This window comes from Quercus suber, unplaced genomic scaffold (assembly GCF_002906115.3).
Source record: "Quercus suber isolate HL8 unplaced genomic scaffold, Cork oak 2.0 scaffold_106, whole genome shotgun sequence".
NCBI classification, from domain to species: Eukaryota; Viridiplantae; Streptophyta; class Magnoliopsida; order Fagales; family Fagaceae; genus Quercus; species Quercus suber.
Window position 1 is genome coordinate 1 of NW_027069571.1, and position 17,710 is coordinate 17,710.

The window sequence follows — 17,710 nt, forward strand, 5'->3', positions numbered from 1 at the left end:
TTGACTAGTAGTTTCCTTCTTCCTATTTAACCTCAAGCAATCACATAAAAGTCCTTAATGACACAAATTTTCTATTCAGATGTTAGTTGACAAAAATTCATGTTCATTATGTTGGACAAAGACATCAATTTTAGCGATAATATTTAGCTCACCATACAAATCAAAATTCAGAATCAAGAATCTAGAAGTTTTGCACTAGCGTAGATATAATTAACATAAAAAGTGAGTGTCCATTTAAATACATGTAATTACCTCTGACAACATGTAGGACAGATATGCTATTAAAATCATCAAAGAAATTTCGCGGATGCTTGAGTGTCTGTAAGCAGAGGAAAGTATTTTCATTAAGGTCACTGTCAAACCAAATTGCACTTTATCTCCAGATTTAGAAAATGGCGTGAACTCTGTCATTCAAATTATAACTACTAAAAAAAGTACTCCTCAAGACCATTTTATGAAAGAAGCACTTACCTTCCAAAGTATAAGGTTTTAAGAATATATGCTGCCACAAGTCCAGCCTGAAATAAAGTTGTAAGACACGATATCCTCTCCAACATATACATAATTTATTATTGGCATTCATATATGCAACAATATAAAAGATATATTATCTAGTGTTATGTATCAATAACATGTACTTCAAAAGTATAAATTAATAGTAATTTTACAAATGCTGTGTTTTGGACGTTGGATAAGCAAAATAATTGAGACCGGAATTATTTACAGGTGTAATAATTAGGACACTGATATGGAGGTTAGAAGCGGAAAAAAAAAAAAGAAATTGCGGTTGTTGCCTTCAGGTGACTAGCCAATTTAGACTGTGTAAGTTCAAATCTGTCATTATTTAATTCAATACCCTATCAAAATTCCCGAAAAAGCATTTCTATAGGTAGAAAGCATCAAATAGGTTGTTTAACACTGCATCTTTTTTTTTTTTTTTTTTTTTTTTTTTTTTTAAGTAATGAAATTTATGAGAAGGTACATTTAAGAGCAGATTATTTACAATACTCCACTGAGAAAAAGGTAAAACCAGTATGTTATGGCCAATCTTTGGTAGTTTTGCTCTTTATGAATAACTTTGGTGGTTTTCCTTTAAATGCACAATGATTTAAATTTACATGATTGTAGCGTTCATCGAAGTAAATATTTCTTAAGGGAAACCCATCCTATGCATCACATGACATTTGTATTTTTGAGATGTGCTCCAAGCACATCAAACCTTAAAAAGTAGAAATAACAAATTTAACCAGAAAGCATGCAACTATATTCATTTTACAGCAACATTATTCAGTCACAGGTTACATAAAAATATGATGGCATCGTAATATATGTATTAGGTCAACTCATTAATCAAAACATCATGCTAGTACATTTCAACCATTGAGACTTACAATGACTCCAAGAGCAGTACTAGTTAAGAAAAGGTAAAAGAAATCTCCAATAACATGAAGCACAGTCCTGCCATCTACTCTTGAAACATCAAGCTTTTGAATTGCATTAAACAGAACAACCGATGTCGCGTCATTCGCAACTCCTTCCCCAAAAACTAGGCTGTATAGCAAAGGAGTTTCATCTTGATGGAGAACCTACATGTATATATAGTATCATAGAACATCCAACATTCAAAGCAGCCCGCCGCAATTAAAACAAAGGAAATAATTACTAATCCAACCAACCTGCAGTGTACACACTGTATCAGTTGATGAAAATATTGTTCCTATAGCTGAATCAAAAAACAAAAATTTATTTGCAAGTGATGTTTGTTAACTACCAAAAAAGAAAAGAAAAGCATAATAAAAAGGTGTTCCAAGTTATAGATATATAAGAGGTAACAAAGACAATAATATGACCTAGATATTCTCGTGCAGTCAGACCAACAAATCCCAGCTTAGGAAACAGCCACCAGCTGCCTATTCCAATGATAGTATGCAGAAATTTAGTAGTGAATTCATGGAAATTCGAACAGGAAGTAGAACATGGACTTGACTAGAAAATAAAGGAAAGATTTAAATGTTACCAGCTGTGATAACTACAGCAGAAATGAAAACACCAAACACCCCAAAGAACATGATAGTAAGGAAGTTTTGGAAGAGCTGTTTTTTCTTGACCTGAAATCTGTAGCATATAGAAGAGTCAAGCAATTTAATATATATATATATATATATAAATTCATCTGAAATTATTCAAGAGAAGTAATGCTAGGACACTAAAAATATCACTACATAATCCTTACAAATTACTGATATGTCACTAATCATAAAAATGTAATTCAAACATTTATTTATTATCTCTTGGCACATCAATTTGTAAATCTTTTGTAGTAAAATTGATAGTATCTTTACCATTCAAGAGTAAAGAAAGATAGCATAACATTACCCAGCATTAAATATTATTGGTGGAAGGAGATATATGAAGAACAATTCCTCGTTGAAGGTAAGGATGTGAGAACTTTTCCCTTTGCTCAGAAACAAGATTACTGTTCCAGCTACGCATCCCTATTTAAACTGAACATATTTAGTGACATACATAATTATTAAAGAAAAAAAAAATCGTTACCATTAATTTTTCCACATTCCTATTGAATTTATCAAACCCATTAAAAAGCAAAAATAATTGTCCTTTAACTTTCATATTTCTATAAGAACAATTTTTCATCTCCTAAGTCCTTTAATGATACAAAAATACTAAAAGAATTTTTCTTGTGTACTATTATTCTTTCTTCTCTTTCCTTCTGCCTCAGTATATCTCTACAATCTCATTACAATATTTTTCTATGTCACTTTAATTTCAACAAGCCTTAATCCCAAAAAACAGAGACAAACACATTTAAAAAAAATATAATACCATAAAACAGATGTAACATTTCTCTCACATACATTGAGACTCGTTGTCCAACATTGGAATATTGATTAAATTATTAAATTTATCATCCTATAGAACAACTTTAGCTTGTAGAACAATTGATTATTTATTATCAAAATTCAAACCATCTTTCTGCTCTACCTCCCATTTAAAAAGTTAAAAATCCAAATAAATTGGATCCATTTATTGAGGAGAGAATCCATACTCAAATGTGAGTGAGAATTGTTAAAATGATGAGTATTATTGAGTAAATAACTAAAATAGATCATTTTCTAATTGCTTAATTAAGCACCTAAAACAAGATTAAATTCAGCCATATAATACAACTTATCTAAAAGCCAGCCATATATAATTCAACTTGTTTATTCGTTAAACGAGAGAGAGAGAGAGAGAGAGAGAGAGAGAAGTTACAGTCAAAATGGCAGTGATGGACTCGTTAACCCAGCGGTTCTCTTCAAGCAAGTGACCGATGATTAAGCAAAGACAAAGAACAGCCACGAACACCGTTATGAGAAGCACATGTGGGTGTTCTTGATTACCAAGGTTTCTTACATAATCAAACAGCACCATCATTCTATTTTGTTGTTGTTCCTTTGAGCTCTGCAATCTTTTAATCTCCATAACAACACTTTGTGACAAAACTAGTAAGATTTGAAATTGTGAGCAACAAAAAGCACAGGCACACAGAGAGTGAGACTGAGTGTGTTGAGTGTTTGTAGTAGGAGCTGACACGTAGGAAAAGCTGCATGCAAAGGGTAACACGTGGTGACTTGGATGTGAACAACAGAACCGTCGTTGTTTTTGCCTTCCCTTAATCCCGTAAAGCTGTAACTGTTCACTTTGTAGTGGCGAATATTAATAAATGCCCCTCTCTCTCTCTCTCTCTCTCTCTCTTAATAAGTAAAGGCGTTACTAAAATTAATTTTTAAGACAACTCAATAAGTTGTTATAGGCTCCGCACGAGGTTCTTTTTTTTAATTTAATGTAATTTTTCAATTTAAATTTATTTATTGTTAATGAAGTTACACATGAATAAATTTTTAAGAAATTAAAATTTAGGATTTGAAAATGAGTAAGCTATTGAGTTTATGTGTGCTAGTTTTTAGGAAAAAATGTATCAAACGTGCATGAGACAATAGCGATTCTAGAAATTTTTTTGAGAGTGGTCATTAAAAAAAAAAATTATACAAAATCTAATAAAAAGAAAACTTTATACATTGACAAAAAAAAAAAAAAAACACACACACACACACACACACATACACACATACAAACACATAAAGTCTTATAATTTCTTTTTACGAATTTTCTTATTTTGAAATTGCTACATGAGAATCTCATTATCAATATTGCAAACTACATCTCTTTTAAAATTTTAATTAAATAAAAAATTTCTTGGACCTTTTTTTATTTTTTATATAAGGATCTAATATATTATTAAGAGGACTAAAGTTTAAGGACAAAGTTTGGCTACAAACTAAGTTGTAGCACAAGGCTACATCTCTCACTAAACAAATTAACATTGCTACATATTTTGTAAATCTAACTATTAAATTGCATGTTCTCTATGTTCTTAAAACACGTGTCAAGTTTCTTGTCAATCGGATATTATTTATTATTCGATCCATAAACTTATTTTTTATGTATAATTTTAGACTACAAAAACTCAAAATTTAAACATTGATTGATGACATAACTATTTATATTGATCTTCTTGAAATTTTACAAGTATATAGGATATAAGAAGACAATGTAATTAAATGATGGATTTGTTAAAATTCACAACCAATAAAAAAAATATTGAATGGAGTTGTAGTCTTAACTTACAACCAAGTTTATTGCCAAATTTTGTCCAAAGTTTAGTTAAGTTGGGCCTAAAAAAAATTTTGGGTTGTTACAAAGTTTTTTTAAGGATAAAAATATAATAAAATTTTTAAATTTATACATAATAATAATAATTTTTTCTAGGCTAGGGTGGTCCTATGACCACCCTGGACTCTATGCAGAGCTGCCAGTGGCGTCAGATGTATTCAAATAGAAAGTGTGCTAATTTTTAGGAAAAAAGTTTATCTGGTATTTTTTTAAACAATTTTGTTGAATTACAATTTTAACCATATTTTTTATTTTTTAAGAATAAGGATTATCTAATTAAATTAAGGGTATTTTTGATATTTTTAAAGTCATAACTAAATTTTTGAATCCTCTTAATATATAGAGATTATGTCAAAACAAAAAGACTCTCCAATTCATTTTTTTTCTCCTTTCATACAAGGAAGTGGTATCTCAATTTTTAGCCAAATTGTTTCACTCCTTATCTATGAGAAATTCAAAAATTCTATGAATTGATAATGGATATGTCTTTTTTTTAGAAGATAATGCGTAGGCTTAAATAAATATGAGCAAGACTTAGGTATAGTATTTAGGTACTATTCCTTAGGTTTTTCTCTTAAAATTCTGTCATATGACTTTTTTCTCATTAGATAAAAGTGTATTTTTTAGTTAAGTAGCCACATGACTGAATCTTAAGAGGGGAACCTAAGCTACTGACCTAAATAAATTACAAATTAATTACTAAATTAATTACAAATTTAGAAATGTTACACAAACCCAAAAACCACTACCAAAATAAAATCTACTTAAAACCACTATAGGGAGGATTAGTGTAAATACTTTGCATATTAGAGAGATTAGAGCAATTTTCCCTTTAAGATATTATTACATGGACACAAAGCCACTTATTGCTCCAGATTAAACATAAAATGGACTCATCACCTTAAATAGGCTATATAGCTGTAGGTTTCAAAGGAACTTTCTTTTAAGAATTGAATTTCAAAGTCACTACAAATATGAAGTAGAATACATCACATCTTACAACATTTCTTGTGGATAAGCAATAATATCAAGTACAAAACAATACTGTCAATAGAACGTAGGTTGAGTGTTGGATTATTAAACTTGAATTTGTCTTGATTTCAAGAATTGTGCGGCAAGCAGGAGTGCTATATGCAAGATCCGGGTTGTTGTTGACCATTAGCAATACCTTTGACATTTGAACATGAGGATGCCACAGCTCCTTCAGCACCAAGGTAAGTTAGGTTAATATTGTTGAGCTCAATCTTTTCACAAGGTTTGCCTTTGCTACAATCAAAAGCAACTGCAATTTTTGAGCTAGAGGTGCCTCTAATGTTTCCGTACTTCACATCTCGAATTTGAACTTGGGAGTCACCCTGTAGATAAAAAAAAGTGACCATCATGCTAAATCAAGTTTTATACAACATATAATTTAATCAAGAACAAGCACATATAACAATATTTGAACAAGAGCTAGGTACCTTTTCACAATTGCGAGATGGGCAATATTGTTGATCAATGATGATGGGGTTGTTGACATTATCCATGATGATGTCTTCAAAGGTAAGTTTGAAAACACTACTAGCATAAGACCTAGCCCATGTTTTGACTCTCAAGCCATTTTGAGTGCCAATGAAAGTGCAATTAGTTACAGTTAATCCACTGACATCTTCTTCATTAGGTCCCCCACCAAGGCTTCCAACACTAATTCCATGACCCGGGCCACACGTTACGTTCCTAATGTTTATGTTTTTAGAACCAGGACTCATTGATACACAATCATCTCCGGTGGCTATTGTTGAATCCAAGATTTGAATATTGCTGGATGAACCAATGTGTATTCCATCGGTATTGGGGCTATCTTTGGGTGCTATTATATGGATGTGATCGAATTTCATATCTTTGCATGCAAATACATTCACGTGGGCGTTTTTGCTGTTGATTGAAGTTAGTTGAGTAATCCTTGAATTGGTGACGAAATCAAATCTCAACGACTGAAAAGAATAAGGGAAACACACAATGTGAATAATATGCATTTCAAACAGAATTAATTAATATTTAAAAAGTGTTCAAATTAAATTTTGTTGTTTATTTGACTTATTTTTTTAAATGGGAATTGTTTTAGTCATTTTATTATTTGTAAATGAAAAATGTACCCAGTAAATTAATAAATCAAATCTACACCCAAAAATAAATTTACTAAATAAGTCAACTTCTTTTATAAAAAGACGAGGGGAGGGAGAGAGGGGGGGGGGGATATATATATTTTTTTTTTATTTTTTTTTTGAAGAGGAAAGAAATTTTTTATTTTTTATTTTTAAGGAGCATAATCTAAGTACAAGGAAAACACATTATAGCTAGAATTGGGAATCTATACGACCGATAGAAAAGTCTATTAAATGGAAGCATAGTAAAAAGGGAAATTATGAATGACTCGTGAAAAATGGCCCAACCACATGATCATGGGCAACTCCATTTTAGCCTAATTTAAGATGGATTTGTTGAAACAAGAACTTACAATGGGAAGAGCTTTGCAGTTTGGATTTTTACTGCAAGTATTGTCATCCCAAGCAGAGGGACCTTGGCCATCCAGTTTCCCACCACCACTTAGTACCAATCGGTCTACGTATTGGAAGGTGATCCAATGGTTAATATCGATGGTAGATGTTTCATCTATGAGAGCTTTTAGTGTCCCTATGATATGAAATTCCACTTGGCCCTTGCATGGTCCTTTCAACACAATAGGCGCCAACATATATGTCCCTCGTGGGATTAACACAAGATTCCTTCCTTCAGATTGACAAGCTTTGTTGAATACAATTTGAAAAACCTACAAATACAGTCACACACAATAAGAAAATTATAAAATAATTATATTGTTTTGTTAGAAAGCTTAATGCTACTCATCTAAGAAAAGATTAATAGCATCATAATTCTATTGAGTGAAAATTACCTTACTGTTATCAGTATTTCCATCGGCAATAGCACCATCGTTCATCACATTAAAAACCATTTTTCCAAACCCAACTTCGGAAATACATGCTAATAAGAACATCAAGTAAACACAAGGAAAAACTGATATTGAACACATGTTTTCTACCATTAATACCTTCTTTCTTTTTCTTTTTCTTTTTTGACAAAGCGATAATAGTATTTTATTGAGTAAAAAACTAAACTGTAGATATACAACAATACTTCACAACAAAAACTCTTCCACCCAATACTATACAAACTTCACAACAAAGACTCTTTAACCCAATGCTTTACATTTTGGTTTCTCTGCTTTTATAATAAATTTTCGTAGATAAAAATAGAATAAAATCAACAATAAAGTTAAGGACACAAAAAACTTCACAGCAATTGAAAACAATATTCCTAAATTAGCCTACCATCTCACACATGAGCCCACTACAATCTGCAATTTAGTTTTTTCTTTTCTTTTTAATGGCCCATGTGTGTAGTGATAGTCTAATTTAAGATATGTTAGGTAAACACAAAGAAGAAATGATATTAAACCCATGTTTTCTACTAATACTACTTGATTGTTACAATTTCTCTACTTTTAATAATGATTTTTCTTAAATAAAAATGAAATAAAATTAACAATAAAACTAGGGAGACAACAAAACTCACAACGATTTTACAACAATATACTTAAATTAGCCAACCACCACACATGAGCTCACTACAATTTACCATTCAGTTTTTTTTTTTTTAATAGCACATTTGTGAGGTGATAGGTTAATTTGAGAATGTTATGAATTTATTATAAATTTGTGTTATGTCCTAGAAGGACTCTAAAATCAGAAATATTATTCAGTGCTTATGAAGAACCACACCTCATCAATGTCTAGTAGTCCTCCCGTTCAAATACTAGAATGCCATGTGTACAATTGAACCCCATGAATGATTAGGGTTTTTCAAGGATATGACTTAAGGTTTATCCTATTGTGAGGACAATAAATCTTAAACTTAAATGGTCCGCGATATGTAGTAATGCAAAATGGAATAGAGAATGAAAATTCTATGCCATAGGGTTCTTATATGGAGCATGGACCTAAAATAGCAATGCAAAATAGAAGAGAGAATGAAAATCCTATGCACTAGGGTTCTTATATGGAGTTTGGACCTATGATAACAAGCCTTGACACATTGCTAATTATAAGGGCTTCTAAACCTATGATTTTCAGGTTTATATATATATATATATATATATATACGCCCTAGACTAATAAATCACTACCCAGATAACCCCACTAGGCTATGGGGGTGAGGGGGAGGGGGGTACATGTTGAATGCTGATAAATTCTTTAGATATAAATTTAGATTCTATTATTCGCTTATTTTGCTGAAATTATAAACTTTTTATTGAAAATACTGTAAATAAATGTAAAAGTTAGCTGAAATAGCAAAGTGAGATTCATAAATAGTGTGTAATATGACTCATGAACAGTACCAAAAATAAGTTGAATAGTAAAATAAGCAAAAATAATTTTTATCAAACAGACACTTAATATCAATAGGTTTTTGGCATTTATAAGAATAGAAACAATTCGAATTTGGGACGAAAATAGTTTTTCAAACCCAAACCCTCTAACTGTTTTAAATACCAAACTTTCATAAAATCCTTTTTTAAAATCATCTCATTTATATTTGAAAATCTCAGATCAGTATCGAATTTGTTGATTTACCTGATCATGAATTACGTCAAATGGGTTAAATTAGCTCAAGTTATTCTAAAATTGAGCATATAATATATTACTTGACAGAATTTAAGTATAAGTAACCATTTTTACAGTAAATTAAGTAATATTTTAAGGAGAGAAAGGGGCACACTTAATTTTATTATAGAAATCCTATTTTTATGTAAAGAAAATTAAAAATAAAGGTAATTTATGAATATATTAAAACTAATTAACTGGTTTCAAGTACAGAAACGTAGATATAGAACTAAAATTTTAATAAATTTAACAATATGAACCAAATCTAACCCCATTCTCTTTTTGAAAAAAAAAATTACAAACCTTTATTATTAGGGTTGGGTTGGTTCAAAAAATTCACAAATCCAACTCAATGCAACTGCAGATGTTACACACATGTTTTGAAGCTCTTTATTTTTTTTTTAAATTAAAAAATTATTTGTATTTCTATACTGCATTGAATGTTTTTTTCTTTGTATTTATATATACAAACTGACAATTTGAAATATATACCAATTATAGTGTAGAAAGAGTGTTTCAAGTTTGAACACGTAAAGAACGTTAAGGAAAATCTTTTCAAAACTGTTACTTGTGTAAAATAAAGACAGACATACAAATATGTGAGCAAGAAAACATTAAAAAAAAAATTGAGTATTAAGAAAATTATCTCTGCTTATGCAAGGAGAAACTATCAAAAAAAAAAAAAAAAAAAAAAGTAAGTCTCATCTTTTTTTTTTTTTCAATGCTTTCATTGGTTGCCAAAAAAAAAAAAAAAAAAACAAAACAAACAAACAAACAGAACAAACAAAACCTTTATGACAAATCCTAGGGAAAATTTGCAAAATAGCACCATTTCTCAAACAATTTCGTTAATTAGCAATGTTTCCAAATTATTTAGGAAACTAGCATCTCGAGTCTTTAAGGCTCGAGATCACTGTAGCAAATCAAGTCGTTTACAATCAAGTTCAATGTGGAACTTGAGTTTATAAGACTCGAGTTTCTTCAAACCCATTTCCCACCGCAGACCAACCCAGAGAAATCAACACAGAAAACGAACCAGAAAACACAACCCAGATCAACAAACCTTTGGTTCCGAGATCAACAAATCCAAGCTCCGGTGCTGAGATCGTCAAACCCAAGCCATTCTGGTGCCAAGATTGTCAAACCCAAGCTAAGATCATCAAACTCAAGCAGCTCCAATGCCGAGAGCGTCAAACCCAGGGCTAAGATTGCAATTTTTGGGTTTGGGTTTTTCTGCTTTGATTCCGAGATAGTTATTTTAAGGGTTTGGGTTTGGGTTTCTGCTTTGCTCTTAAGATCGTTATTTTAAGGGAAGAATTGTCTTGAGTTTTGGGGGCTTGATTTCTAAGTTAGGTGTCTTCGATGTTTCTTGGTTGGATGCCTGTGTAGGGGAAGAACTCGAGTTCCACTTGAAATCGAGTTGTTTATACTCGATTTAACACACCAAAATTAAGCCTTACACAATCGAGATGTTAGTTTCTTACATAGTTTGAAAATGATACTAACTAACGAAATTGTTTAGGAATTAGTATTAGTTTGCAATTTTTCCCATATATATTGAAGTGGGAATGTTAATCTTGTCCATTTATGTACGTAATTCAGTTTCTTTTGAACTGCGTACATGTTTACTCAATCAGGAATTTCATTATGTTACATACAAGTTTACACACAATCATAAACTGAACTGAAACGATTTCAGTTTATCTGATCGGTGGGTTTAAACTTGTGTGTATAATAAACACCACCCTGCCCTAGTTTTTTCTTGTAATGCCATAATTGCTCTCCCATTTGATACAATTGCCTTGGGGAACAATCCCACAGATAGCAATGACAGTCTATTAAAAATGAAAATTTTCAATGAGAATAATGTCTCCTTCCTCATTTTTCCTCTCTCAAGTCAAGTCCTCCATAGTGAGGAGTTAGTTCTCTCCATTAATCCTCCTAGTAGCCAAATTCCATGAGATTTTGAAGTAGATGAAACCCAAGGTAAAAATTTCAGTTTTCTCTTAATTTATTCTATGAAATCTTTTGGGTTTTGTTGTTTTATGATGTTTATGGTTAATGCTTGATGCGTTTGGTGAATAATAGAAGATTTGAGGATTATGAGGATTTGGGTAACAAGGGTTTTGCTAAAAGTCCGAAATTCCAATTCATATAGGGATTTTTTATTTGATAGAAGAATTTGGTTGTCTAATTTTCTAATAGTTATTTGAGGGTTAGTTTCCTAGAGCAATCAAATGGGTTCCGTTGTTTCTTTTGTTGAAATAAGTTTGTTTTAAAAAGTGTGTTCCTTTGCATTTGGGATGGTTTTAACATGTATGAATGTAAACATTCTTCTTGTTGCATGCCATGTGTTTTGTATATTGCCTCTATGAGTTATGGGATTGGATTGTTTGATTTGTATTTGTTATAATTGTTATATAAGATTGTGGGTTTCACTCATAGTGTTTAATATGTTTTAAACAGCCTTTGTGAATTTTAGAGAATACTACGTAGTGCTGTCAGCAGAAAATTTATGCGCTAGCGGCAGTTAATAATCTATGGTAAAACTCTGGGATCACATAAGCTTATACCATATACAACTTCACCCATATACATCATCTCGTTCATTGCCTTATGATAGTTATTGTTTTCATTGCTGTGGAACTAACATATGTACTTCCAACTTATTGTTGAGGACCATGAGAGGTGATGGAAGATGAGGTGCTGAGCTAAAGTTTGATGCTACTAGTAGCAGTTTAGAGATGATTTTCAGTGCACAATTGAAGTGCTCGTATAGCCTATTTTTCAAGAAGTTGCAGCAACCCTTTTAAAATTAAAGCTTTCCTTTAACCCACTGTATGCTTCAAACAAGGGAAGTACTGGAACTAGTCTTTTATATCTTGGATATTTGTCTATGCGTCGTATTATAAAGCCCATGGCATGCTTATATCTCTGAGTATTCTCAAATACATAACTTAAGACATTTTACGGCAGAATTGCATGATCCATTATACATGCGATGCATGCTCATTATGATTACTTCAAACAATGTTACTGAATAAAACATGGCAAGTCTCTTGTTTGACTGAAAGAGAGACAAAGACAATATGATCAAAATTATTTTATTATTTTTTGCATATGAAAAAATAAGATTAACTCATAACCTGATTAAATCGACCTATAACATAATTGACTATACCCTTATGCAACCCATTTAGGACCATTCGTTTTTTGACCCAAACCCAAATGAGTCATATGGCCTTGCTACTGCTAGCATCCAAACAAACTCAAACCAAGGAGTAAATTGGAAGTTGAATGAGTCAAATTTTTTTATCAAAACCATTATTTTCATTATGTTTGAATAAAATCATGTAACATTTGGATTAATTTATTCCACTAGTCTAGTTATTTAATATTATCATCCCTTTATTGATTTCTTTGTATCTTTCCATTGTTGTAAATTTCGTTTTGAATAAGTTTGCAGTGTCCATATAATTCTTTCTATGCCTATCAAGGAGCTGCTTAGCTTACATACATGATACATGTTTACCCTGTGTAGTGAACTAAAACGGTGAAATTTAACATTAACATGTGGATGATGAATGCGCCTATTCTGACTGCAATGTTTAGCGTCTAGGATGTAATATCATGATACTTTCCTCTCATTGAAAGCCTGGAGTTGGAATTTAGGAAGGGGTTTATGATTGCAATCCTTTCTCATTTCTTAATCATAAGGCCTTTCCTTGATTCTAACTTTAGGCTTTCATTGAGAGGAATGCATCTTGATATTAGATCCCAGATGTTGAACTTTGCAATTAGAACAGGCGCATACCTAAAAGATTATCATCCGAGTGTTATTGTTCTAATTTCCCCTTTTTAGTTCACAGGGCAAGCATGTTTGCAAGTAGCTCCTAGCTAGGCATAGAAACAATTCTATGGTTTGAGACAACAAACTTTATTCAAAATGCAATTTGCAACAATGAAACGCTACAAAAAAATCATTAAGGGATGATAATACTAAAGAACTAGGCTAATGGAGTAGATTTATCCAAATGCTACATGTTTTTATTAATAAAATAATGGAAATGATGATTTTTGATAGAAAGTAGGTTAACTTATAATGCAGTGAAATCAATTTTACTCATTCAACTTCCATATCATGTCATTTGAAAAATTAAGCCAAATATTGCTCGGTGATAAACGAGCACTTACAATAAATCCAATCCCAGCATGATATAAATACTCTTTAATTTGTAACCACCACACTACAGGGAGTTCAAGAGCACAACATAAAGTTGCATAGCATCAACTTGGATCCAAAGCAGTGCAAACTGCAAAATGACCAGATTATAAAACAGTATCAAAATCAACTGAACTAGGCCTGATTCACCATGTTCAACAATGAAAACGCTAATATTTTCTAGTAAATTTCCACAGATAAACTCATCCAAGTTGAGGATAACATCACATTCAAATTTCATGTTTAAAATAAAATGAACTCTTTTACCAAAAATCTCTGTCGTAGCAGAAACACAGAACATTGCTCGTTAAGAATACTTTCCATATATACCTTCTCGATAGCAGCATCATCAGGGATAACCACATGGCATTTGCATCCATAGGCAGGAGCAACTGTAGCAAGGCTGATAGCAGTGTTTCCTGCACTCTCCTCAGTAACAACTCCACCTTGAGCTAGCTTCCCAGTTTCCAAAGCCTGCATAGTCACAAATTGGAATGCATACAAAATAAAACCAACACCAATGATCAACAAACACAACATTCCATACTAAATATTAATTTTCAAAATAACTGCCATCACTTTCTTTACTATATACCAAGGCATTCATATCACTAGCCTTTTATTATTTTTAGAGAGGTTTCATTCATATTTAGGATTATTCCATCCTTGACAAAGCAATGTTCCACTTGAAACAATTAAGGTAGCATGAAAAAATAATTAAAAAAAGAAGAAGAAGAAGAATACAGATAACATTATAAGGTTCCTAAGATTGCCAATTCTTATTTTTTATTAGACATCTCCTTTATATTAGTTACATTACTATCTACCATCTTCCATTCAATTAATTTTGGACTTATATATGATTTTTTTTTAATAGAAAAACTTTACTTAAATTTTGTAATTTAATTTTAATTTAATTAATAATTTTTTTTAGTTTATATATGTCACTGTTTATGGATCATTGTGTATTTGTGCCTAATTCAGTGTCATGGTTCTTTGATATTTTAGAGCAAGTGGATCAATGGTTTTGCCTTTAGCGAGTAACCAGGAAAACTAGGAAGTCCTTAATTTAGCTACTTACTTGCACTAACTCTTGTAATTGTCCTTATCAATATATATATATATATATATATATGGGTTAAGGAGTTCATCAATGCAGTCTTTCATAAAGGTAACTGCCCAAGAAAAAATGAGCTAGGTGTAATTGGAAATATTATTAGGTACTTCTGAAGTACCATAAATGTGTACTCTCCCATTTCATATGAACTGTGGATCTCATCATGAATTTAATTAGTGGGACTTACCATTCATGTGAGAGAAGAGAGTATGCATTTATAGTACTCTGGAAATAGACAATAATTTCCTGTGTAATTTATCTTTACTAAAATCACTCCTCTAATGAAATGGGCTAAGCCCATATAGAAGATACCAGCCCAATGGAGTGAGTTTAGGCATAGTCGTTTGCTAAGATTATGACCCGGTTTGGATAGCGCGTTTCCTCGCGGTGCGTTTCCAGCTTTGCGTTTTCTCTTTTTTTTTTTTTTTGGCTGCACTTGCTGACTTACTGGACAAAATTTACTGTGCATGTACTGTGCGTGCACTGTTCACGCACTGTTTATGCACTGTTCACGCAATATTTAATTATAAAAGTGGGTCCCACAATACTATTCACACATTTAAAAATTATTTTGCTACAGTGTTTTCAGCAACAATCAGTTTTTATCAACTTTCAGCAACAATAAGTGCTATCCAAACGGACCCTATGTTCAAAAGTCAAAACTTAACCTTTTTTATTTTGGCGTCCTTCTTAATTAATTATGACTTAGAAAAATAAAATAAAATAAAATAACCCTATTAAGGGTTCTTTTAATTGTATGTTGCTAGAGGGGATTAAAGGGATATAAGTGATAGAACGATGGTATATTCCTATATTTATGATTCGATTCCCATTTTCCCCCTCCAGCACAATCTACTAATAAAAAAAAAAAAAAAAATGTACGTTGCCAAATAGCACGAAGAAACTTGGCCTTGTATCAGTAATTCGGTATGTAGAGAAGGAACCATCCATGCTTAGACTAGGGAGCATTAATTGGGCCCCTAGCCTTTTGAAATTTCTTTATTAATATACGATAAGAGATGTTATATGAAGTTTTTTAAATTTTCATATTTGAGCCAATCTAAATTTGGAAATTAGTCATCCAGAAACCAAAAGGTTAAAGTGCTCGCTTAGTTCATATATGATGGCCCCCTTCCAAAACAAAAATATAAATAATTTTTTACTATCAAAACAAAAACAAATCCTATAATGTCCACTAAAAGAATGCAAATGATGTATGTATTTTAACTATGTGTTTCATATGACATTTTGGTGGTTGGCTTATTTGGAATCCAAAATTAATGGCTTGTTTGGAAGTTTAGAGAGGGAGGAGAGTAGAGGGGAGTAGAGGGAAGGGGAGTAGTGGGGAGGAGAGTAGAGGAGAATGATTCACCTCCACCTTATTTGGATGTTTTTAAAATTAGTAAGGGGGAAGGGATTAATTAGCCCTTCCCCTTGTGTAATTTTGTTAATATAATAAGGGTAAATTAGGTAATTTACTTGGTCAATAGTTTATGTACTCTACTCCCCCTCCAAATCTCTCCAATTTGGGGGAATTAAAATTGGGGGATTAGAGGGAGTCCAAACCCCTCCAAACTCCTCCAAACCCCTCCCCCTCATCCTTTAAAAAACTTCCAAATAAGGTAATTGCATTACTCTCCCTCCCTCTACTCTACTCTCCCTCCTTTTTTAAACATCCAAACATGCCATAAAAGTGTGGAACTTGGAAATAGTGTGCTTCTGTGTTGTCTAGCTCTATTTTAAGGATATATTTGGGTGTTCTTTTGGCCATTAGTAAGAGGACTTCATAATTGAGCATCGTTGTTGATTAGATATTTTGTATAATGAAATAAATTCTCAATTGAAGGATCAAATGATCAATTTAGTGAAAATATAATGAAGTTTCTTATTCTTAACTAACTTTGAATCCTCAAAAAATATGTGAATCTTTTTATAATTGATGATATGTGTTTGTTAGTAATTAAGCTTTATCCGTAACAATTCACAAATCATGAAAAACTATTGTTAAAATTGGAACTTCACCATTAGAAGATACCAATCCAACAATCCAAGTTGGAGTGGGTTTAGGCATAGACAATTCCTTAGATTGTGCTGGACCAACCCTCTACGTACATGTATGTAGAGGGTTGATTTGGTTGTTGGGGGGAGGGGGAGTGGGGAGGGTTGATTTGAATAGGCCCGGGTTCAATAAGGATTATAATCTACTTGTCCTCAATATCCTTGACTAATGTTATGTGACAATATTTACTACAGTTGGAGAAATACAAATCTCCTATCCCACATTTGATATTTCATTTTATACTCTAACAATCATTACTTTTCATGTATTCATTTGACTTTTCTTATAAAATATTAAAGTTTAAAATGGAAAAAATTAACTACATAGCATACCATGATTGGTGAAGTATAAAGTAAAACATATAAAGTGAGATAGGAAATTTGTATTCGTTTAAGTGATAACATCTTTTAAAGTATCTTATATATGTCACTCAATCCTCATCTCTCCTCTAATACTATCTACCTATTAATGTGTGTGTATATATATATATATTACTAAAGATCTCGAAGAATGTTGGCCACTTGGCCTTATATTTGCTTAAGTTTCTTTTGAGAGTCGATACTTATTTTGATTCTCAATACTTGGTCAAATAAAAATAATTTTGGACCTCAATCTACCAAACAATAATAATATATAAAACGAATATAACTTGGTACAATTCGATGCAATCTTGGTGAAGTTAAAGAACTTGTGATGCGAACTTCAATCAACATGCTTTGAGACCCAACAAAAATATTGGAATACTTGCCCAAGAAAGCTAAAATTCAGATTTTTTATAGAACCTTGACCCAATGTTTATAATCGAAACGCAAACCAAAGGTATAAGTAACAAACCTTGACCCAATTATTATAATTGAGTCATAAACCAAAGGTATTGT

The 17,710-nt window shown here is 31.7% G+C and overlaps 2 protein-coding genes and 1 long non-coding RNA gene across 3 annotated transcripts; 1 reads left to right on the plus strand and 2 right to left on the minus strand.

Moving 5' to 3' along the window:
* Window positions 1-252: 252 nt before the first annotated feature.
* Window positions 253-3,572, minus strand: LOC111984849 (sodium/hydrogen exchanger 4; the record flags this gene model as incomplete). Its single annotated transcript, XM_065775151.1, is given in 8 exon segments — window positions 253-319; window positions 472-518; window positions 1,392-1,586; window positions 1,677-1,723; window positions 1,851-1,910; window positions 2,018-2,115; window positions 2,377-2,495; window positions 3,274-3,572. Coding segments are annotated over 8 exon segments (843 nt in total), but the record flags the coding sequence as incomplete, so codon positions are not given.
* Window positions 3,573-5,861: 2,289 nt separating this feature from the next.
* Window positions 5,862-7,726, minus strand: LOC111984832 (exopolygalacturonase-like). Its single transcript, XM_024016454.1, has 4 exons — window positions 7,667-7,726; window positions 7,232-7,543; window positions 6,195-6,707; window positions 5,862-6,089 (listed from the first exon to the last, which is right to left on the minus strand). Exons 1-4 carry the CDS (start codon window positions 7,724-7,726, stop codon window positions 5,862-5,864), a joined length of 1,113 nt encoding a protein of 370 aa, XP_023872222.1.
* Window positions 7,727-11,024: 3,298 nt separating this feature from the next.
* On the plus strand, window positions 11,025-12,369 carry LOC111984812 (uncharacterized). Its single transcript, XR_002879960.2, has 3 exons — window positions 11,025-11,420; window positions 11,901-11,977; window positions 12,112-12,369. It is a non-coding gene; the product is annotated as an uncharacterized LOC111984812 (long non-coding RNA).
* The last annotated feature ends 5,341 nt before the right edge of the window (window positions 12,370-17,710 follow it).

Bases quoted from the DNA above. Each gene is read 5' to 3' on its own strand.
- LOC111984832 (XM_024016454.1), bottom strand. From the start codon at position 7,726: ATGGTTTTTAATGTGATGAACGATGGTGCTATTGCCGATGGAAATACT. The intron at 6,708-7,231 runs GTAAGTTCTTGT...TATTCTTTTCAG, and splicing joins ACTGCAAAGCTCTTCCCATT to TCGTTGAGATTTGATTTCGT. The intron at 6,090-6,194 runs GTACCTAGCTCT...TTTTATCTACAG, and splicing joins CATCTCGCAATTGTGAAAAG to GGTGACTCCCAAGTTCAAAT.